This window comes from Aquila chrysaetos, chromosome 11 (genome assembly GCF_900496995.4).
Source record: "Aquila chrysaetos chrysaetos chromosome 11, bAquChr1.4, whole genome shotgun sequence".
In the NCBI taxonomy this organism is placed as follows: Eukaryota; Metazoa; Chordata; class Aves; order Accipitriformes; family Accipitridae; genus Aquila; species Aquila chrysaetos.
This window is the reverse complement of record NC_044014.1, coordinates 14,613,307-14,637,261: the sequence shown is the minus strand read 5'-3', so window position 1 is coordinate 14,637,261 and position 23,955 is coordinate 14,613,307. Positions and strand designations below refer to the sequence as shown.

General features: G+C 45.7%; 1 protein-coding gene across 3 annotated transcripts in view; it reads left to right on the top strand.

The window, feature by feature from the left end:
- Positions 1-23,955, top strand: part of NEURL1 (neuralized E3 ubiquitin protein ligase 1) — a 166,395-nt gene that overhangs the window by 57,657 nt on the left and 84,783 nt on the right. Inside the window, exon 1 of one of the 3 annotated variants that reach the window (XM_030031001.2) lies at positions 11,906-11,927. The exons of 1 other annotated variant lie outside the window; for it this stretch is intronic. In XM_030031001.2, coding sequence (XP_029886861.1) covers positions 11,921-11,927 — 7 coding nt within the window. In that variant the 5' untranslated portion in view covers positions 11,906-11,920. Of the gene's footprint in view, positions 1-11,905; positions 11,928-12,410; positions 12,550-23,955 lie in introns of those variants that run through there. One more of the 3 variants, XM_030031002.2, reaches the window with a different exon arrangement.

The following is a 23,955-nucleotide window of genomic DNA, read 5'->3' as shown; positions in this document are numbered from 1 at the left end:
TGTCTTCCTCCTCCTGGCTGGGGGATCCGTTGTCCTTGCTATCAGCAGAGACTGGTCAGCAGCTGCCTCCCTCTTGCAGATGCCCAGGAGAGGAGCTGTAGGGCAGACCCCATGCTCCTGGCTGAGACTGGAGCTTCATTTACCGATATTCATTACTGGTGGTGATATGCTGAGTTTGTGCTGGGCACAGGAGGATTTCTTCACATCTCAGCAGTGTGGCCTTTTTCCATGAGGTTACCACTACACGGTAATGTTTGGGTCAGCCTCCATGCTAAGTGCAAGTGTTGCCTGTCTGGCTTCTAGCTTCAGCTAAACCCCTTGGTAAATGGAATGTTACCAAAGATATAGCAGATAATTTTTAAGGATATCAGCCAATGTACAGCCTCGCAATTCTCAGTTTCGAAATGCTTCTACATCAAACTATGAATACTGAAAAAATAGGTACGTTTAATGACTAGCGCACTGCTGAGTATCTTCTTGTCTCTGTCTCTGGGGGCTGCTAAAATACCTGATGGTGAGAGAGATAAGGATTTCTACAGGTGCTTTCCTTCTGCAGTCATTAGGTGTTTCCAATGCATCTGCAACACTGCAGCCCTTGGAGTGATGCATGTGACACTTTCTGTGTCCTGGAGCTTGGTCTGTGCATGTGCCAGACGGACCGCCGTTGCTGCCACCCATGAGATGTGAAAGGCTGGAAAAACCCACATGAGGTACAGACTAGCTCACACTCAGGTTGTTTTACAATAAAAATGCACAAAGCTTTGCTCAGTAGGAATCTGTGTGCCTAAAATACATTGAGCAAAATCTCCGCTTTTTAAAGTGGTGGGAATGGCACATGGAGGGCCACGTTTCCAAGCATCTGCCATGCTGTCAAGGGTTTAATATTTGCAAGTCTGGCTGGGAAAAAGATTGATGCCCCTCTTGCTGAGCTCTTTATAAAATATGACCTCCTTGTTTGCCAACTCGATGGGAGCTGAGAGCTTTCTGAAACGTGTCATCCCTCGCACCCCCTTTATTTCTTCTTTTATTTCTTGTTTCTCTTCTTGCTTTTGGCCTGCTGTGTAGGTTGCTCTCCAGTTCCTCACGCTGTTCTTCTGCTGTCTCCCAGTGCGGGTCTGCTGCCCGCACGACTAATCCACTGAGTATCCCTGGGTTTTGATGTGATAGTCCAAGTCCTGTTTCTCTGTTCTGCCTTGTTATCTTCATTATATGTTCTTTGCCCAGAGAGATATTAATTTCTGAATACCATGCTTTCCACAGTGACTGCTCAGCGGTCATCTCATTATGATCTTAAAGATACAAGGCCAGATGCTTTCATTTGTGCTGGATAAGGAGTTGGCCTTATATGAGGCTTATATGATCAGTTCCCAAACATTAATAATTTACAGAAATACTTTGCCTTTTACGTTCCAAGAACTTAAGTTTATGAGGGCTACTTCAGCAATAAATTATTTACAACAAATTTTATCCAAATTCTTTTCTATTCTTGAGCATACATCTTAATCTTTATGTTGTATTTTTATCTTTTTTCCTCTCACGTGTTCTTTTGTTTGGTGTCTTTATAGATTTAGCATGACTATCCAAATGGAAAATCTCTTTCTAAATATGACTCAGCATAGGCAGCCTTTACAAGCTTCAAAACTCTGCAGATCATGACACCTTCATACTGTGAAAATGAAAGTTTAAAATCATCCACTGCGTATGGTATATTATTTATCCATCTCATAAATTATTAACTACAGCAATTTGTATGAGTCTAACATAGCAAATGTCAGATGTTGTTTCCATTTCTGCTTTTGTTTTGCTTCACTGGCAAAATTCTTATTGATTTCAGTGGTGGCAGATTAAGCCCTGCATATGTTTCATTTTCATGAGCCAGCAAAAATGTCTTTCCTCTTCATTGTGCCCATCTCCTTTAAATATTTCTGTTCATCTTTACACAACTCTCCCACTCAAATTTCAATGTCTTCCAAGTTTCCTTCCTCAGCTCAAGTTGTCTAAGTCCCAAAAAGCATTGGCTCAGACTGTGGTCTTATCCAGATAAGTGTCCATCCCAGCTATGTGGTAGAGACACTGCTGCTGTTTGCTAGAAGGTGAAATAAGGTATTTAATAAAGATGCTTCTCTGATGTCGCCTGAGTTTTAAAGTCAGACTGTTAGGTGTTTTACAGACTTGCAAAGCAGCGGATAGCTAAATGGCATCAGCAATATACAGTAGGTTGTGTGAAAAGAAGTACAAGCTACTGATCTTTAGGTTTGCCTGAACAGTATCCAGAAGGAATGACCAGCAAGGAAACTCTGGTCTCTGAGCTTCCAGGGACAGACAGCTCCCTGCCCACCTCAACAACAGCAGCCGATTTGTAGGGGAGTTGCTAGGGTCACTGTGGTATGGGTTGCCCACATCTCATATATATTCTTTTAAATAAACCTCTGCCTTGACAGGTGGTACTGGGGTTTGTCTTGAATCAAAAACTTATGTCTGGGAAGATCACAAACTCCTAAGACATGGATCTTGAATAGACTTCTAACTGTTAAAAAGACCATCATCTGAAATAGTATCACGTCCGTATAATGTACAGACCTGTCCTGCTAACACTGAGCATGCAGAGATATTAATCTTTTCATGCCCATGTCTAATGTTCCTATCTTAATCTAGATGGACAGAAAAAGATTTATACTTCTAAGCTACTCTATAGTAATGAAAAACATCATCTCTCCTGTCCTCCAAACACATTCTGCAGCTGCAGGGGAAATAAATAGTTTCTGAAGTGGGAGTGAGACCACGGTCAGACCTTGAATGAGGTCTTGGAAATGTCAGTGGACTGAGTACACTGTATGTGAATTAGCAGTGAGTCACAGTGTGATTTGATGAAGATCTAGTTGAAGTTGGGGAGCACTGAGTGTCAACTGTGTGTGTTTTCTCCTTGAACATGAAGGCTGGGTGAGAGTCAAGTGGGGATTCCCCTGGGAAGAGCAACAGTCTCCTATGGGCAAGGACATCCCGCTGCCCCCAAAGCCTTGGTATTGGCTGCTGAAGTTACAAGGTAGGAGGAGATGTGTGAAAATGTCCACTTCTGCCCTGACAGGTCAGAAACATTGGCAAAGAGTGTGGTGGCTGATCCACTTCCAGAGACACACATGAAAATTTGCTTTCAACAGAGCAGTCTAGCTGGATACTTAGTGTAAGCCTGGTTAAAGGCCGCATCTGCATTATGAAGTCTCTGTTGCTACAACTGTGTTGATAAAGCCATTGAAGATGGGCATTTTGTCTGTGTGGCTACAAAAAGCTAAAGTGACAAACGTCATCATAATTGACACGTAGCTGCATGGGTAAAAATGCTTTTGTGCAGATAAAACCTCTCCAGGACATAAGAATAGCTGAGTTAAGATGACCTGATAGGGAGGGAAAGACGCTCTGTTTGGGCTGATGTTGTAAATGATGTCATTGCTGATTTATACCAGCCTGGGGTGTGGCTTACAGGTCACCTTAAGAAACCAAATAGCTGCACAGAATAGCATAGAGTTTTTGAGTCATCCTGTGGAACATACACTTTGGTCCTAATGAACAACATTTATACCTCATTGAAACTCAACTTCTTTGGTTCTAATTCTGTGTAGGAATCACAAACATTAGTTTTAGACCCTCATGCTGAACAGAGTTCAGATGTATTTTATCTGCTCAGTGGCCAGTTGTGCTGGGGTCAGATTCTGCCTATTATTAGCAATATGTGAATTTAATAAAAGCTCGTGTTTATACCTAGGTTAATCATTTTTTTTGTTTCTCAAATAGGTGTGATTTAACCTATAATGTTCCTGTATTAAAGATGTTTTCATGTGTTCCACCAAAACCAAATAATAGTTTGGGAGAGTGAGAGAAAGAAGGGTGGGAAGAAGCAGACATCTAAGTAAAACATATGTTGAATGGGAAAAAAATCAGTCATCCTGGGTTCTGGGCCTGTGATTATTTCCACATGCCTGGACTGTATTGCTGTGCTGTGTGCCATTAATGTCATTAGATGCTTTATGCCAGAGTGGATTTTTTGCATATGCTGATGAGATTGCAGGATTGGGACCTTGATGGGTAAACGCTGCCAGCGCCGTGTCGGCACTGCAGGGGTGCGTGCCGCACGTGGAGGTCTGCACCCTTCCAAAGCCCTGTCTTGTGCTGCGTGTGTGGGCGCGTGCCCAGCCAGCCCAGCAGTCCCCGAAGCGCCGATAACCGCCCGGCTGGTTAACTAGCCTCCAGGCAGCAGAGTTTGTCCTCAGCCCTTTTTAAGAAAAGCAAACAACAAAACTGGCTAATCAAACCCCACCTTGTAAAAATGGATATTTTTAACCGGTGCTTGGTGCTGGAAGAAGGCATGGTTAAAAACAAGCTTCATGTTCCTGTTCAAAGGTGCCTGTGTGTCGAGAAGAAATGCCAGCCTTTCCCCCTCGTTTTTGTCGGGGCTGATTTGTGAGAATGTGAGGAGGCATCGCCATTCCCTTTGGTTCCTGGTGAAAGGAAAAGAGATTTGATTGCTCCCTCCAGATAAAAATACAGAGGAGTCTTCGAGGCCAGAAAACAACAACTTTTTTTTTTTTTCTTTCCTTTTTTTGTTGTTATTTGAGCATGCCAGATTGGTCTGCTCTCTGCTCTCCAAGTGTGTGGGCGGCACAGAAGAGGATGCTGAGACAAAGAATGGGGGAGGGAGGAAAGAGAAGTGAAAAAGACCTTTGGATTGGAGGCATGGTGTATGGGAGGAAGAGAACGCAATGGCAGAGGCAGCGTTGTTTTGGTTTGCAAAAGTTTGCAGCAGATCAGAAGAAACTGTGGTAGGTCAGAGACACTCAGTCTAGATGCTGTAGTGGTGAACATATTAGCATGGTTTAGATCCTAGGCATACAGACATTTTTCTGCGTTTGGTAATTTTATGAAGTTCACGTCCTACTGATCTCTGATCCCTCCTCCTGGAAATGGGGTTGTTGGATGGAGGGGTGGCTGGAGGGGAACATGACCATTGCTCTACTCAGTACAGTATTTGCATTTTATATTCATCTGCTTTGTGTTTTGATAAAGGAGGTCCAAAACAAGTGGTGTTTTGTGAAGGTAAAGCTCTGATTTTTGTACTGATTAAATCCTGTTTTCCTGAGCTGAAGAACCAAAACTCATTTCTCATTCCAGTAATAGCTGCCCCCAGTCCACCGCATCTGGCTTGTGATCTTTCATGATACTTTTGTGAGACTGAGTTACATGCAAAATGTCTTTTAATTTGAGTAATAGAAGAAAGGAGTTAAAAGATATAACAAGGGAGGAAGGGTAGATTTCAGATAAAACTTGAAGAGCCACAGAGAGCCTAGGATGGGGCGCTACAGGACAGCAGTATCTGGTGAGGGAGAGCAGGAGACCGGAGAAGGGTGAGCAACAGATGAACAAAGGGAGTGGAGAAGGGCAATGCATATAACAGTCATACATGATTTGTTTTGTATTTACACCTGCAAGATTCATCTCACCTGGGCTGGAAAATTCACCCTTGCTGTGCGTTTTGCCCTTGGAGTATTTGACCTCCAGCTCCTTTGGTTCCTTGAAGCCTAATGTAAAAGAGCTTGCAAAAGCAGCTGTGTAAGGGCAAGTTTTGTAAATAAATCTCATTTCCTATAGGATGACCCTGTAGCAGGAAGCAGGGAATTTTTGGGGTGAGAAGGGGTGCGTGGGGCCCCAGTCCTGGGAGAGGACTGGGGACTTTGATCTGCGACCCCAGGAGCCTTTCCAAGCCCAGGCTGAAACTTCGTGCAGGCACACGTGGTGGGGGACGTTGTCTCGCGAATGTGTGGTGTGGTCTTGCCTGCCCGTCTTGCCAGCCCAGAAGGTTTCTTTTGGACCCCACTGCCCTTCACCGCCCTCTCTGAAGGACTTTCAACAGGGTAATAAAAAGGTGTTTCTCTGCTGGGCTAATATTTACATCACAAACATACGGTGCCTTTGCTTGGTTACAAACGTCAGCGTGTGCAAGTGAGAGGCCTTTCTCAGAAAGGGTGGGATGGGAAATACAGAGGTTATTCTCTCCTGTAACTGTACTGGCTAAGAAAAATCTTCAGAAATTACACCTCTGTGCCAAGGGAACATTATTGAGATTACAAAGTCAAGCTCTCAAAAGCTTGCACATGCTGGAGTGGAAGTTGTCTGTCTAACCTTCATTTGTACCCTGGTGCCGGTGCTCTCTGATTACCTTATTTACTTCTTTGGTTTCACAGAGCTCCTGCCTGTGCTCTTTCCAGAGGGCATTCAATGAAGATTGTTAGAGCTAATTAACCTGTTGCTCGTAAGATCCTCGTTTAACTTTTTGCAAAAACTCAAAATACGCTTCTCTAGCTCAGGCAGAGAGGCGTCACCTCGTTCCTACAGGAATATTGTGAAAACAAATGTGGTGTTTGCCCAACAGTCACATGTTAAAGGCCAAATGCCATAAAAATGCTGATGATTCCAGCTGGTAATTTCATTTTTCAGTGCAGAGTTTGGATGTTGCCTATGATAAAGTGTGAATGAGCTACTTATATTATATAAAAAGTATATATATTGTACAAGTATTCTCTGTACCTCTGTGTGGAAAAAATACTATGCTTTTGTCGCTAAAGGCTGACTTAGTGCCTTATCACATGGGATGATACTGTTCGAAGTTCCCAAACATTTAATAGCCACAGAACTGGGCTTGAAATAACAGATTTCTCAGTCCTGCCGTGCTGTTGTGCTGTGCCTCCAGTCAGAGTAAAAATACTCACATGAGACTAACGAAAATCTTTGCTTGAAGATTGAAACTTTAGTTTTCTTTCTGGTTCTTATGCTTGTTCTGAAAGCAAAAGTCAGCTTCATTAGGTGAGTGTTATAAATCAGCATTTCTTTGTTTTTTTTAAATTACAATGTTTCTTCTAGAGAGATGCTTTTATCTTAATTTTCCATTACGTTTTGATAGGCCTAAGATTCTTTTGAATTGTGATGTGCTTGAAGAGTTACTCTGAAATGGCAGTGAGAGGCTATGCTATTAATGTTAATTTAGCATATAAATGAAGGTGAGGACTGGAGTCATTTGAAGGCGTAGTAGATGTTGTGCACAGCATCATACTTTCCCTTGGGAATGGGCTTTTGGCAGATTCCAGGGGATGTTGCCCCAAAGCAGGCACAGGTTTTCTGTATCATCTAAAAGCTACTTTTCAGAAACACTGGTTAGCCCAATGCAATGCTTTATTGCAAGGCACGTTACATTGAATTCTGTCATTTCCAGTCTCTGCTACCTTGTACTGTCCGACAGGGTTTCCTCAATATATTATCCCAAAAGCATTCAAGGAGGAGGGGGCACTCTTGGCATTAATTTCTTTCCTGACACCTTCATGCACTGAGTCACCGTCTTTGAAGATAAACCCAGCATCCAGTGGGGGCTTGTGAGCGTTTGCATGCTGATGGAAAAATGTGCAACTTGGCCTGAGGTCAGTTCGGTTCCTTGCCTTGGAAATCCCTCTCCTTGCTCAGCCTCCTGCCCCTCTCCAGCACTGCTGGTCCCCTCTTCCACTCCTGCAGACAGTTGCACAGGGAGGTTACGATAAAACGCCGAGCGCTGGCAGGGTCAGAGTTAAGCCTGGGATGTTCATGACAGCTTCAGCTTTTCGTGAGCAGGGGTCGCAGCCCCTGAGCAGTGACATGAGACCTCGGGCTCTCCTGTCGCTGCTGTGTCTCCTTCACTGAATCAATCCGCATCCTGGACATCTATTACAACACCTCGCCGATGTCTTCATTGACCTACCCAGAGACAGCCTTTACCACTGCGCTGCTGCGGCTCCTGTCACCAAAGCAAACGCAACTGATGTCTCATTTACGCTGAGTGCAAATGTGAGGTGGATATTCAGCCTAAAGATTTTCCCTGTCCTTAAATTCCCCTTCCTGCTGTGCCTGCAGAGAATTGTACCGGGATAATTGAGCACCTGGGCTAGCGGTCGTGGTGGTGTATTTTGTAGGTATGAGTGGTGATTTTGATTTTAAGAATTTCAGCCAGAATTTTCAATTTCCTTTGACTTACACATTGAGATTTGGCTTTCATCCAGAGCTGCAGCTTTATAATAATGCTTAATAATGACATAACTCATTATATTCTCAAATGGCTGTATAAACGTCAACTAATCAGCATACCCTTTGCTAGGGCAGTATCTGTATCTTTGCATTATAGATGAAGAATCGAAAGCAGAGACACATCTTTCATCTAAGTCCCCTCCTTTAATGGCAATAAATTAGTGTTAAAGGATACATAGAATGCAAGATTTCCTAGCTCTGGTCCCTGTTTCTTGTGCACTAGCACATGCTGGTGAGACTTTTTCTCTTGGATGCTTTCCTATTGAGAACATCGTTTTTCCTCTGGAGTTACAGTGGCAGAGGTTCCTGCAGGAAATCTGTTTTCTGTACAGGTGAAGTTTCCCCCCTTAATAGCAGTCAGACACTCATGCCGAAAAAAGACCTGAGAATGTGTTCCCCTAAATTCTCCCATCTTCCTAGATGATCTCCAGCTGTTTGCTGAGAGCTACCGTATTGAGTGAAAAAGGACAATTTCTAGTCAATCTGTTTGTTACCATAAAGTCAAATGGAAGTGGTAATAGAGAAATTGATGCCACCTTTTTAAACATAAAAGTCATTAAGAGAGGATTCCCTGTCCCTGGCAAATATCAGATGGATTTCCACAGTTCCCTCATACTGATATTTGAGGAAACTTTTTGGACCATTTCTTGGCAGGATGTCTCTACCTGCAGCACCATTAAAGTGGGTGAAATCCCCATCAAGAGAGGTTTTATTGCTTGTTTTGTCTTGCTTATGAAGAGTAAACTCCAGTTCTCCATAGAGCCAAATCCAGTCCCAAAAGAGTATTAGCTGCATGAGGCTCACATGAACTGGAATTTCATTTTCCTGTCCCGGGTTGTGCATATGTACAATCTTATCCTTGATCTCCATGAGATGGATTTTTCATCCTCTCCTTCTTCTCTGTCTCTTTGTACCTTTTTCTGTGTCTCCTCCTGCGCAAGGCAGGTCTCTTCAGAGCTGGCTTTCCCTGCTGTGGTTCCCTGCAGGTATCTCTGCTGCTTTCCATCAGTTGGGCTGGAATGGGCTGTTTGGCCCTGTTTGGATGTCTTTTCCCAGACTATGGTGGGTCTCCAGCATCCTCCTTGCTGACTGCTAGCCTTCTGACCAGGACACCAGGGAAACAATGCAGACACTCATGACCCCTCAACTTCATACCCAAACCCGCTGCCCAGTGCCCAAGGCTGGGCGTTTTATCCCAGGAGGGGTGGGAGAGGTGCCCCATTGTCTGCTCAAGGCCGCTTGGAAAGATCCAAGCTTTTAGTCTAATACACAGCCTAATGACTGTGAATCTATCTACAGAAGTCCTCTGCAGCCTCAGCATCCTACTCTTGCAGTTAAGTATATTTAGCAAGATCAGACACTGCCTCAAAATACTCCTGCAGCAGATTCCTCCTGGCTTGGACAGCAGCGCTGCCGCTTGGCCGGAGTTTGCTGGATGCTGTTCACAGATGGGAATGGATTTAGGGGCTGAGTTTCTGCTGGGTCCAGCCTAATACCTCTGTCAGTGATTTAGAAGGGAGCACAAATGGTGATGATATTGATTTTTATACTTGATGCCAAAATGGGAGGCCTTGCCCGTATTGGCACAGGCAAAGAAATATCCCAAGGGGACCTAGAGGGTATCGGCAGAGAGAATTGTAAAATAGGAACAGGGTGGTAGATAGGTTTTCTCTATATCTAGAGAAGAATCAGAAGCACGAAAGGCTGAAGAGGAATTTGGAAAAGGGCAAGGTCTGAAATGGACTTGGAGGTGATAAGAACAAATCAGGAATAAGTTCCAGCGCGACATGGCTGTGAAGCAAGGATTTGCCATATGGCAAATAATCCTTGAAGAATTATCATGGAACAGGGCAGACAGGCAGTTTGACTACCATGGATGGCTCTGTGGGGCTGTGTCCCCAGGAGCTGCTCTACAGCAGTGGGGGAAGTTCATGAGGGGGATTGCCGGACTTTTTCTGAAAAAAATGAAATTTTAAAATCAATTGAAATTGTTTATCATTTTCTGCCAAACGGGATGACTCATTCTGGCAGTCTGCCCTCTCCACACACCCCCCAGACAAACAAACAAAGCCAATAAGTTGCAAAACCCAAAATAATCTGAAAAGATAACAATTCAAAATTTTCCTTTTGGTATATTCAAAACAAAGGGCTTAATGGTTTTTTTAAGACATCATTTCAGAGCTGGATTCAATGACCATAACTTGAAAAAATGAGGTAAAAATAACTCCGAAAATAAAATGCTTCATTTTGAGCTAAAGAAACATTTTGTTCAGCGAGACGCACAAACCATTAGGTTTTGGGCCAACATGAAATGATTTTTTTTTCTAGCAATCTCTTGGTTGAGGCAGTGAACCAAGAAGTCAATTATTCACAGAGCTGTAGCAAGATTAAGGTAAGGATGGAAAGCAGAGCCGAAATGAGAAACTGAGGGAGAAAATTTGGGGTTGAATGTCCAAGTCAATCTTCATTCCTCCGAGTGAAACGTGGTAGTTGATGGCGTAAGCACGCGGACCCTTTGCTGTCAGCCCGAGCGGGTGGGCTGCCCGCCGGGAGACAAAACCGGCAATGTCCTTGTGGCGTCCACGGGTCCCCAGCGGTGTGGGAGCAGAGCGGGGTGCTGTGATGGGTTGGTGTGATCCAAGAGATGCCCTGCACCCACCGGGATGCAGGGGCCATGCTGCGGTGCTCCTGGGGACGCATCCTCACCCTGCACAGCTGATGCTGTAAATGCAGCATCGTCGGGGAGGGAAGGGGAAAAAAAAATAGAAGGGAAAAAAAAAAAAAAGCTTCTTCTGCCAAGAAGCTGCCGTAAGCTCTGCAGAGTGTGACTTTGGGCAGGGAGGAGCGGAGTGCTGCCTGTGCGCTGCTCAGCTAGGGGAGAGCTGCTGCTTGGCTCTGGGGTCCGGGTGTGAGTCTCCTCGGCTGGGCAGACAGGAGCCAGTGGGTGAGCCGGCGGTGGTGCCTGGCTGCTGCTGGGGGGCTCGGGAGAGGCTCCTCTCGCAGGTTGGAAATGCTGGGCACAGCTTTCCTCACGCACGCAGCGTTAGTGCAAACACCCTGACTGTGCTTTTTGGCTTGGGCTTTTTTTGCACCGCTTTTTTTTTTCCAGAAGTGCTGAGACCTCAGCACCCAGCCATCCTAAGCAATAATCCTTACAACACAGGCAAGAGAAAATCTTATTTCCCATTTTTCTGGTGGCAGAGTCGAGGCAGTGGGATGGCAGGATTTGCCCAGCACCATGGTAAGAGTTGGGAGGCAGAGCTGCACGCGCGGCTGCATAAGTTTGACTCCCGCTCCTTTGCAGAGTGAAGAGCAACTGCGGCGTAGCGTAAGATGCATGAGCTAGTTTTAAATGAGCCAACTGGGATATACCCATGGCCGGCTGTGGCAGCTCGGTGCCTGCTGTGTTAATCTACCCTTAGAGCAGTGGACAGGAGAGATGCAGGGAGACGTGCGTGTGGGCAGGGGCGTGCGGTGCTGGAGATGGAGAGGAGGGAACGAGCAAGCTCCTGCGCGAACCGCGGGGTGCAGAGAGCAACCGAGGGACCAACCCTGGCTGTGGTACCCTGCGTACCTCCCCGCACCATCCCTGCATCCCCCTGCTTTTAATAACGCTGGCCATTATCCATCAGCAGAGGTAATGAGCCGGAGAGCAGGAAGCACTGTAGCTGGGCTGAGCATGCGAGCCTCGCACAAAAGAGTTTACAGGGGGTAATGTTTTTATTATTACAGTCCGTGGTGAACCATTCTGCATTTCAAGCACTTCTTTGCTATTAAATAATTAATGAACCAGCAGAGGCCGTTTGAAGACTCTGGTGCAGTGATGTCTGGTAATAATTTTTAACTTTTTTTTTCCTTCCGTTCTAATTCATTCCAGGGCTTTGCGCTAGGATACCAAACCACCGGGTAGCGAAAGTTTCAAATGGCCAAAGTCGTTTGATTTTATAAACGAGTTCTTAAATTTTTTTTTTCCCGTGGAGTTGGCAGTGCCTCCCGCTTTGTTCTTAGCGTTGCCGGGGAGCCCGGGCGCCGCCGGCTTTTCGGCCGGGCCGGCAGCCCCCTCCGGCAGCTCCCCGGCCACGGTGGCATCGCGCGTGGACGCCTTTGCCCGCTGCGTTCCGCACCGCGGGACCGCGTGTGTGCGCGGAGCGGGGCGGGGTGGGACGGACCACGACCCACGGGGACACACGAGGCCGACGGCACGCTGCACGGATGAAAGGCCGGCGGCAGCTATTTCAGGAAGCCGCGAAGTCTCCTCCTTCTTATGTAAATAAACATGACAGCTCCTAGCGCCGGTGCCGCGGCGGGAGGCGCGGAGTGGGTGGAGGCTGCCGGCGCGGGGCAGCCGGCTCCCGCCTGGGCCGGGGGCTGCGGGCGCGGAGCGGGGGCCGGCCGCGGCCCCGCCGGGCTGCGCCGCCATGGGGGGCCAGGTGACGAGGAGCCTGCTCTACGGTAAGGACAGACCCGCCGCCACCCCTCCGCCGCCGGGGGGAGCGGGAGGCGGCTGGGAAAGGTGAGGCGGGTGCCGCGGCGGTGGGGGGGGGGGGGGCGGGCTCTGCCCGGCTCGTCCTCCCGGAGCATCCCGCTGCCGGAGAGGGGCCGGCCCGAGGGGACGCCCGGGCCGGGGGTGGGCTCGTCTCGCCGAATTGCCGGGGATGAGGGACAAATAGGTGCCCGAGCGGCGCTGACGGGCGCGCTGAGAGGTGTCGGGGCGACAAGAAAGTGCCGGCGCCCGCGTGTGCGCTGTGTGACGGCTCCCGCCGGCGGAGAACCGGCGGGCGGTGGTGGAGGTCACTGCGAGGCAGCCTGCCAGGCGCTCCAAAGTCCCCTTGTTTTTCCTTTCCACCGGCAGCTGCCGCTTCCCGTAAATTCTCGTTTATTTCGCTTTAAATTGATACGGTTCGGAGCGGACGCTGGCGTGAATGGGCCGATTTTAGACGAAGCTAGAGCCGTTAAGCGCAGCACGCTGCCTGGCTCTGCTGGGTAAGGTAAAGCCGGGGAGAGGGGGGAGCTGGAAAGGGACAGGAATATCCTGCACAGGCCCACGGTAAACCAGAATTTGAATCTACGGACAGCGTGCGATACTAGGCATGTCCCTGTCTGCGCAAATCTCATGCCGCGAATACTTCTGTGAGAATATCGCGCTCCTTAACGTTAAACTTGCCTATTGCTCTGAAATGTTCTAACTTCGGACGGAGTAAATGTGCTGCATGTTCAGTGCGGTATGAATGTATTTTCAGAGACACTTCCTTGTTACAGGAGTAAATATGGCTATGAAAGACGCAGGTAAAGCATCATGTGGGCTTGGAGTATCTCATATCCTTTCTTTGAATAGAGATGCACGAGGTATATATGCTTAGGCTGTGAATATTCACGTTACGAGTCTTGATTCTTCTCATGTTTTCCACCAAGTCCAAACCCTATAGTTTAAGGAACAAATGGACACAGTTAGGAAGTAGGTGACTTTCTCCCTAAAGATGTTTAGCAAGCACGTCTCAATAGAGATTTTTATTTGTTCGTCGTTTGCGTTCTGAGGTTTCCGTGGCCTGACCTTATTTCTTCTCTTATCTCGTGATATACACGCAATATGCAGAAAAACAGTACTGTCGGGTCAACATAAAAAAAGAGCTCTGGCTGTTGTCTTGTGATTGTAAGTGCCTTTTCCCCTTTGAAGCATTATTTGAATGAATTTGAAAAAAAACGGCTGGGAAAGAATAATAGCTATATACGTTTCCTGTGTGTGCCAGGGACTTGGCATTCCTGCTGGGGCTTTCTCCTGCCTGCAGCCAGCAGCGCACTGCACAGTAATCCTGCAACTTCTGCCTGTCAGCGGTTCTTCTCCAGCGAGCGTGCTTGTCTTTAATTTTATTTTGTTGGGAGAGGGAGACTAATGAGGAGATGTGGGTAATTAACTCAAATTTCCCTCTTCATACAGAGGGGCTACAGGCTGTGTTATATTCAGAGGTGATGCACTGCTGTGTTTAGCACAGCAATCCTTTAAAGAAAAAAAAAAAGGACGTGAATTATATTTTAAAAAAATAAATAATAAAAAGTCATGCAACAAGCACATTTAACAAAAATAGACTGCATCTGCACTTGTGGTTTGTCTGTGGCTACCGTTCCTCTTTCTGTTAAATATTTCTGTTTCAGATGTGTCTCAAAATAGCTGGGGAAAGAGTACTGAAACCTTATCCATTTCTCTAAAGGATAATTGAAAATGAATGTAATGATACTGAAAGGAGTTGTATTGACAGCCCTAGGGGCTGACATCCGTTGTTTTTAGAAAGCACAGGTAAAGCAGAAATTCATGTCCTCTGGACATTTCTGGTGACCTCTCCGTGTTGCAAGGATGGGCTGGGATTTTCACAAGCACTTAAGTAATTTAACTTTGCTGAAAATTAGCTCGGATGGGGAGATACTGCATGGGCTGGCTGCTTGTGTCTCTGCTGAGCTGGTTGTGGGGAGGCAGCCGGTTTCCCCGGGATGTGTGCCCAGAGTGGTGCGCTGGGTCCCTGCCTCCTCCAGAGCCCACCCTGACCTTGGCAGAGTCGGAAAAGGAAATTGAGATAAAATCTCCTGAAGAAGATCACGAGGGAGGCACCCTTTCAAAAAAGCATAAAATCAGGGTGGTGATTTTTAAAAGCTCTGGGTGCCCTGAGGTAAGGACAGAAGTTTATGGTAGTCAGGTGCAACCATACACAGACTGTCATGGTGAGGAACACTTGGCATCATTTTACCCTCTTTCACCCACAAGTCTACTTTCAAGCAGCGAAGTAAAGCCATGCAGCATTCCTGCTGGGCAGAGGAGTTTCAGCATCCTTTGGCATGAGGAAAGCCATAGGTGGGCGACACGTCATGCTCGGGTATGTGTGGGCGGTGGTGGTGACGCTGGCTGTCCCTGGACCTGTGCTGCTGCTCGGGTCTATTGTGTGAAGCCCTGCAAGCTGGTGCTGTGCCGATCCTATTTGAGCCATACGGTGAGGTACATGCATGCTCACATGGACGGGCATCTCTGAGTGAAAACACTGCTTTCCCAGTGATGTGGTGGCAGTGCAAGAGAGCCACGCTAGTGTGTCCTACTGACGGAGCTGGTGGGTGCTGAATGGGCCCTGAGTCACGTGAAAGAAAGTTTCCCACCTGATGGGACTGGGAGGAAAAATAAACTTTGAACTAGAGTCACTGAAGCATCAGTTGTCTGAGCTTCCCAGGAGAGACCCACCTCTGGCTTCATTCCTCCCTAGCAAACAAACCCCAATGGGTTTCTGCCATGAAAGGCAGCACCTTTGTTTTTGAAAGGAGACATCTGATGGCTTGACATGTTGGGACATGGGAGCTGGTCACTCTTCTTCTCTGTGAAATGAGGCGCAGTGCTGAAGTGCACTCATGCAGTCTCCATCTATGTCCCTGTGCTTGGCACCGTGATGGTCTCTGCTCCTCTTCCCCATTCCCTCTCCCTTTCCCACCGCCATCCACAGAAGTCCTTGGGGTGCTTTCCAGAGCTCTCTATGTAAAGAGAAGGAAAGTCAAAATAGGAAGTTCAACGGTAACACAACCTTGATGGACAGGATGTTTACTTGCTATTTAAAAAGTAATATCTATACATGCAGTGTTTATGTTACAATATTTTAAACAGGAAATGTTAATATCATTGCTTGTGGTTCATCTGAGGCTGGTTTCTTCAAGAATGATTGTACAATGTTATTCCTATAACATAGGTAGAGTTTACTAAATATTTATATTAAACTACTTGCTAGCTAATGATGCTTGAAACATACCTGTAATAGATGCATATGTCATAATACGTATGTTTTTGTTATGCATTTGATTCAAATGTCACCTGCTGCAGTAGTTTTTAATTCCTCCTTACGGCTATGAGTGAGGTGCTATTTGCAGAAAATCCTGTTCTTAATTTCAGGGGGCCAAATCCAGGTGTTTCTGTCTGAGAAAAAAACCACCTGAGTATTTTTTATTTCTTTCACTCAGAACCAAACTAACACAAAGTGATGGTTTAGCCAAGGACGCTGCTGCACTGTGCTGGGAGACGGATTCAGTGTATGTAGACGTGCAGAGGTTAGCGATTAACATGTGCACATCTCTTCAGAGGGCTTTTGACTAGCTAGAGTGTACACAGTGGATTAATTCATGTGGAGGGGATATGTGAGTCTGTGCGTACCTGCACATTTGCTCAATAACCTTCCCTCCTACAAGTCGTAATTACTAATAAGTCCCTCATTGCAGGGCTTTGTTTTATTTTTGCTTTAATTACTCACATGTCACAGGCAGTCATCAGTGTTTTACAGTGGAATAATTTTTACAAGGAGCAGGGAAAAAGGTATCTTGTGCCACATTTTCCAAACTGTAATTGCATGGCACCGATGTAATTGCAAAGAAGTCCCTAGTGAGAGCGCATCGGCTTTTTAGCCTGGGAAGCGGTGCTGATTGACAGATGTGATTTTCAGTTTGAACGGCTGAGTTTTTAAGCTGCTTGCAGATGATGCTCCGAAAGTTGTGGATACAGTATATGTAATGGCTCGTGTGTCTTTGTCTGGTGTATGTAGAGGCCCACATAGGTATTATGCATGGCCAGATTTTTGCCTTACCACGTGTATACAGGCCTGCTGAGCAATGCAGACACAGTTGTGTGGTTGTGCCGCAAAAAGGGAGGAGGAAGCAGGAGTTAACGGTGTAGCAGGACTCCATCCACACTGCATGGCACTAGGCTTTTGGGTGGCTGTCTGGATTCATTTCCCATTTCATCTGGATCTTATTTTCCATAGACTTTCCTGCACCTGGCTGGTCATTTATTCCTGTGCAAAAGAGGTGTGAAGCGCTGGCATTGTCCCTCCTCCTCGTTTTGTTCTCCCGGACAACAATTTCAGGGTCTCGCTCACACGTGTTGGTGGGAGGTGCGGGATGTTCGGGTGCTGTGCGGAAGCCTTCAGCCCCAGCGAGAGCTGCTGAGCTGCTGCTGTAGGGCTTTGGGGAACAGCAGAGGGCGGAGGCTATTTCCCTAGTGTAAAATAGCTACTGTATGCAACTTCGTTTACTCTTACTTTGCACAATAGAGCTCTATTTTTAGCTTTCTCTTAATTCCTTATAGCATAGTGAATGGTATATCTATATGCAAGTGCTGTAATCAGCCCCACGCTTTGTTTCTCACGCTGTATATTCATTGCCAATGAATATGTCACTGCAATAACCATTCCAAATGCCACATTTCACCCTTGCAGTTAATATCACTAAACAGCATTGCACTTCAGTGCACACTGCTGTATACACCTTCGAATTTAATAATTTCCATCTTCTTATACCTAATTAAAACTGCAAATATCCCCAAAGAAATAAGAACCAACAATAGCAAAAAAATGAAGACCTGACAACATCAATCATTAGTGAGATTTCTTTGCAAATTAGTATTACTTTGTATTCTTGTCATCTCTAAGTTACTGCCTAGACTTTGGGGTAACTTCTCATTTAATGGAGTGACTGGTGATTGGATCAGCCTCACTAGGGGGTTAACATCTCCCATATTCTGCAGAGAGTTGCTTGTTGAGAACTAACACAGGACTGGCGAGAAAAAGCCCTTTCTAAACTTACTCTGCTTTCAGCACGATTGGTATATAGCCCTGAAAGCAAATGAGTGTGTGTGTGTGTGTGTGTGTGTGTATGAGAAATTAATCCTGCTCAGGGTTGGATTAACTGGTGCAGAAGACCCTGGGCAGGGTGCCAAAGCAGTGTTGGCATTTGCTAGAAGTGGGGCTCCCAGAGGTTATTTCGGTTCATGCCGCTGACCTGTGGGTCATCTGCCAATGTCTGAAGGTGGCTGATAGTAAAGCGTATTGACTGCTGACAACACTTCTGAAAATGAAGCGTATGGTATGTCTGTATATAGCGATTTTATGGGTGACCATGTTTATACTTGAAAACTATTCTATTTACTGTGAAAAGCAAATGAATTTTTCATTTGTTATGGCAGTATTTGACTGTAGGGGTCTCGCTACAAGTGGTGAGAACAAAGGGCATCCCCGTTCTCATTTTGTCCTTTGCTTTCATGGCATTGCCCTGTTAAGTTTTCTGTATTGAGTTGATGCTCTGTTCTGGTGGGACCTAAGGACTGAATGTTGTTTGTCAGATTTTGTTGTTTTATTTGCCTCCTCTCTGACTGATCCTTTCCCTCCTTGATGTGCAAGCATTCTTACCCCTGATCCTTCTTTACCTCTTCCTTACTTAACTCCGGTTTTCTTAAGAATTATGGGTGATACGTTTAGCTATCATTCAATTAATCCAGAGGTAGCAGGTGTCTCTTCAAGGTTTGTAGGATCCCCTGACATGTCCTAGGGAATCATCTGCATGCTTAATCTAAACAAGTACTCCTGCAGCCAGAGGATCCATATTGTTAATAGTAGAAAATAAATTTGCTAAACAAATACAATTACCATTGCTGACATCTAGCAGGAATTAAGAAGAGGCAGCCTCTAGACATATAATCTCAAAATTGATAGGGCTGCTTTCTTTTTATTAAGGAATTTTACATTAATGATATCCATACATGCAGAGGGTTGCATTAAGATCAATCTGAAAAAAGGATTAATCCTAAAAGAAAGGGAGTTTCCTGGAAAGCAAAAGCAATGCAAAGAATTGATCCCGATCACTTGCCCTCGGGAATCGGCAGGGATTACTGATGGCACAGCAGGGTACGGAGCTGGAGGTCAGGAGAGATCTTGCCTCCCAGAGGCTCAATAAGAGTGTAGCTGCCAAGACACAAGCCTCGTGGTGTGAGTGCCCGTGGTCAGCGCATATGCTGCAGCCCTGCGTTTCGCTGTGCTTTGCTCTAGGGTTGGTCCCTATTAGCGTTGTTGTCTGCTCATTTTTCTCCCCATCTATCCCCCTCTAAATCAGTGTTGCGCTTTGAAAATCTATTTATCTGACTGAAGCTGGTCCAAAATGAGTCAGAGCCGCCTTCTCTGTAGCTCTTGTCAAGTTAGTCTCACTGGTATTTCTGTTCCTTAAGTCTGTCCTTGATCATCTCATGAAGGGACACTGTAATTCGTTGGCATTAAAAATAACATTCAAGATGACTGCAGTTGATGGAGCTGGGGAGAGGAGTCCTTTGGTTTACCTGAGATTTACCATGAGTCCAACAGCAGAGCAAAGGGGGTGGGCTCAGAGAGAGCCGTGATAATTTATCAGATGCATGAACGTATTTTTCCCATTAGAAATGTTGATAGCACTTTTATTTTAAAGAAAAAGGGAAAATAGTAAAAAGGGGATATAATAAAAGCCATATACATTAATGAACATGATACAGAATCTAAACAGTGTGCTCCTGGTTGCCTCCCCCCCAACAGCCGGTGTCAGCAGAAATCTGGAGTTCTCGCCCTCTCCATCAAGTTAAAATCACTTTTTTACGAGAAGCTTTTGCAATAAACTAAGGCCCCTTGCTGTGAAAATCAGCTCCTTTTTGTGGTTCAGTTTACATCCTTCTCTGCCTATACTAGTAAACACATCCTAATACAGAGGGGAAGCCTGGGGGGGTCAAGTAACACTACGTACCTGTGGTCTGAATTTGTCCTGTCACGTTGGCCCTGAGTATGGCCGTTCTGCCAGGGGCTGTACGAGGCTGGTCCGCACAAGGTGACCTACCCAGACGTGCTGGTTTAGCCCCCAAGGCTCAAGAAGTTACTCGCAGCAGGCTTTGTCGATGAAGTCTGGAGAACAGAAGAAGACCCAACACTTGTCCCAAGCCAAGCAGGGTGGATGTGCAGTGACCGCTCTATAAAATTTGCCTGGATAGCTGAGGCTGTTCCTGTCTTTGACTGCCTTTGGAGAGAAATCCTTATGGATCGGAGCACACAGAGCACTAATGAGAAAGTGCCCACAGCTGACTTGCAGATGGCTCAGTGTGGCTCTGAAAACGCTGTTTTAGTCTCTCTGCAGGTAAAGTCGTTGGGTTGCTTGCTGCGATTTCACAAACCTTTCTCTGGCTGACACCGCCGTATTTTCTCTGCGATAGACCTTGCTGTGCAGCCACGTGGCACCGCGTGGATACAGCATTGGCACTTTTTGGCCAACAGACTTGTCAGTGAAAGCAGGACCTGCTGTGAGATACCAGGGCAGGACTGAAAACGTGTTTTTACAGGAACTGTGAGGCTTGTGGCCTGGCCTAAGCAGAGCTCAGGCAGGCATTGAGGCTGCAGCCTCAAAAGCAGCGCCCGTTGAACCGGGAGGCGGTTTGAAGGAAGCATGCGCCTGTGTTTGAGCTGCACCTCGGCGGGTCTGGAGGTTGGTGTTTTTTTGAGTCGGGCTCCTGCGAGAGCCTGTTCTTCTTCTGTTCCCTGTGGTGCTTCCTAGCAACCTAGCCCTTTGCTTGCTTTACGAAGTTAAAGTGCTCCTCAGGCTACTCAAGCCCCAGACCTGTGGTATCAGGCAGAGGGAAGCTGCGTAGCCTCAAGGAGGGTGGATGGGCTTGAGCCTGGGAGAGCTCTCCCGCCTGCGCTGAGGAGGTTTCCACCTGCAAAGCAAGGATGGGCAAGGTGCTGTGCAGAGCCCCGGTGTGATGCTACCCGCTGGTTGCGAGCACAGGGGGGGAATTGAGCCATAAACTACACCGTGGCACACAAAGAAGCCATTTTAATTTCAGGCTCTGCTGGAAGCAGTACATGGAAAAGAAAATGTGATCAGTATAAAAAGAAATGTTTATGTTTCTAGGAGCAGAGACCTCCCAAATAATTAACATCACTTGACAAACTGCTGTTTAAAATGCAAGTGGTTTAAGTGCTGCAGCTCAACAGGCATTCGTCACAGCTCTGGCGTAAATGCAATACGCACTGTGGGTTGGTTGCTGCTTTAAAGTAAAGAAGATTTCCGACACACATCTTCTGCTTAAGTAAAATGTCTCCATGATTTTACTTTTTCTTGCTTGGAAAAGCTAAATGTTAAAAAACTGGACAAATGGCAGCTTGGTGGCAAGGGCGTTGGGGATATGGTTTTGGAATGAAATAAATCCTGGATTCTCGTTTCTGTTGCACAGATCAGGCTTTCCGTCAGAAGAAAGACAGACAGAAATGTTTCATTGGCTTTAACTTTTGGGAGGAGGAGAGAGAGGGGCAAGGGCTTTTGAGGAGAGAGTTTTGGAAGCTACAACTTCAGCTCTGATCTGTCTATCTCTAACATTCACTGACTCAATTAAAAGTACTTTAAATAAAACCTTACTTTCCTCTAGGGGTGTTGGGAGACTGACTGGAGACATAAGGATTGTTAAGAATTGGTATTTTTCAAAGGTTAAAAAATAGCATCTTACAAAGAGACTGAGATTAAAAAAAAAGTTAAAAGAAAAAAGTCTCTCTGGAAGATAGAAATATATGGGTGCCTGTAATGTGCTGAAGCATCCCAGATCAAAATGACTTCTGTCTTTGCGCACCAAATAGAATCAGATTATCAAATATAAAATAGAGCCTTAAGAATCTAATTCCTTTTACAAAGGCATTATTGATGCTGTGAATTTCTTGCAACTTGGAAAAGGAAAATTGCTCAATTTATTTTCTGGTTATCCTAAACTAGTTCAATGCCACCCTCTGATTATCCATCTCCAAAGGGAAAGAGATTATCACTCCTGCTGCCTTCTTGTTTTCCTATTCTGAGTGAAGTTATGTATTTATAAGGAATGCAAGTTCGGGTGTCCTGATGGGTGCTGGTCCATCTCACATGGAGCTGGAGCTGCAGCATGGTAGCATGGTAGGAGTTGCTGCTGTTCTACTCTTAATCCTTCTGTCCATCAGTGGCTTTGCAAAATTGGCTGAAGAGACCTTGATCAAGAGGCATGGCTGTGACAAGGTTCCTGGACAGCCCATCTCCTTTCTGTCCCACCCAAGGCTCTATTGCTTGAGCAAGGGTGGGTGATTCAATATCTAGATATTATGCCTCTGTATCTCATCACTTGGATTTTGGATGGTTGCTGACTGTAAAATGATCTTACTCTCCTTGGCCTATGCTATTCTGTGCGTGGCTTCTAGCAGTCAGGCTTAGGTGGGAAAGTGGGCAAGGCTGTCTTTGGGATGCAGCAGAAGATCTTGCACCATGTTAGACATTAATTCCTAAAATGGAGGTGCGGTGATTACAGCTCCCTGTATCCTTCCTAGGCAGATGTGCAATGGCATTTATCATACAAAGGATAAAACGTTCAGGCTACCTGTTCGCATGGTAGAAAGGATAAAATGCAGAGAAATATCCTTCAAATGTTCTACAAATAGATTTGCAAGAGTGCTAAAGTCATTCAGCATGTTTGCAAGAGGTGACTGCAGTTCTTACAATGCTCTTTACCAGAGATTCAGTAACCTCAGCCATTTTGCTGGATGATGTTTTTATCCCATTACCTGTAAAGTGACTACCTGAGCTCTCTTCACCCACCTGCGAGTTATCCCACACAGACCTTTCTGCTCGGAACCCTCATACAGCAAAGCTGCTCACTGGGGACTCCAGGTCATGCCTCATCCCAAGCGGACTGCAGCTTCAGACTGACCAGTGTACAGGCAATTGCTTGAAGGAGATAGATAGAGAAGTTCTTTAGCATATGATAGCTGGAGTCTTTTGAGATTCATTCACTATATATACACGACAATGCACACTTTCCATCTTCCCTTAATCCTGTGCTTTTGGAAATCTGTGCTTGAACCCTCGTGGACAGACTTTATCCATTTTGTCTTTACTGTGTGGCAGAAGCAGTAGTTTCATGACTCATACGTGCCTGGTACTGCTGGCTCAGTTGATGCAGGAGGAGGTGTGTAGTATTGAGTGGGCAGCTGTAATAAAGTGTAAATATGGGCAAGTTACCTTAAATAACTTCAGTACTGCAGAGAAGTGATTTTGCAGTGTACCCTCTGGGAAAAAATAAAGATGGTAGCAGCTTTGGATTTGTGCAACCTCAGTTTGATGACAAATATTTTGTGTTTTTCCTCTACGTCCTGTGTTTACAGCAGTAGGTTCAGATTATGCATTGAGATCTGCTTCTGAGTGCAGAAAACTAATCAGGGAAATGCTTCATGGCCCAGAGGTCTGGATTTGCAGACTCCAGTTCAACAGCTGCACCTCTCTGTGCTGGCAGGAAGGAGCATCTGTCAGGGATGCAGTGTGGTCCTTATTAAATTATAATTTAGAGCTGTGGCTTAGAGAAACAGGTGCAATTATATCCTAAAAAAAAAAAAGTCAGTGGTCTTTGTTATCAGAAGAAATGCCCCTTAGCTGGACAAAGACGAAAGGATTTTCCACAGTTTTTCAAGCTACAAAGAGCAAGGAAAATGGATGAATGAATTGGCCTCCACACTTAATTGCTCCTTGCTCTTCTGAAAGAGTGTAGGTGTCTTTCTACCAAGAGAATAAAGCCCCTTGAGCCCTTTAGGCTTGTTTCCTATTCACACATGACCTTCAAGGCAGTCACGCCATGAATGTGGCTACATCAGGAACAATGCTCTGAATCGTGTGACATCGAATTTCTTCCTCTTTCTACTCCTATCAATATCCCAATATGCAAAAATGCCCTTTTGCATGAATTTTAAAACAGCGTGTTGTTCCTATTCCAAGCTGGCTTGCCTTTCTAGCACATCTCTCTTCCTTCAGCTATTTAGAAATGCAGTCATTTTTTTTCTCTTCATGCTGTTCCTCCCGAGTCACCTGCTATATGTTACCCAACTTCAGTAAATGGTAACTGGTCATCTGAGTCAGGAAAGGTCATGTGAGTAAGTCTGCAGCAGTATAAAATTGCTGAAGACTGAATCATTGGGAAGTTTTCTTCTGCATAGCTTGTACACATTGATGTTAACACAATTTCCAAGCTAGGGGTGGTGAAGCTTCCTTGGCACCCTC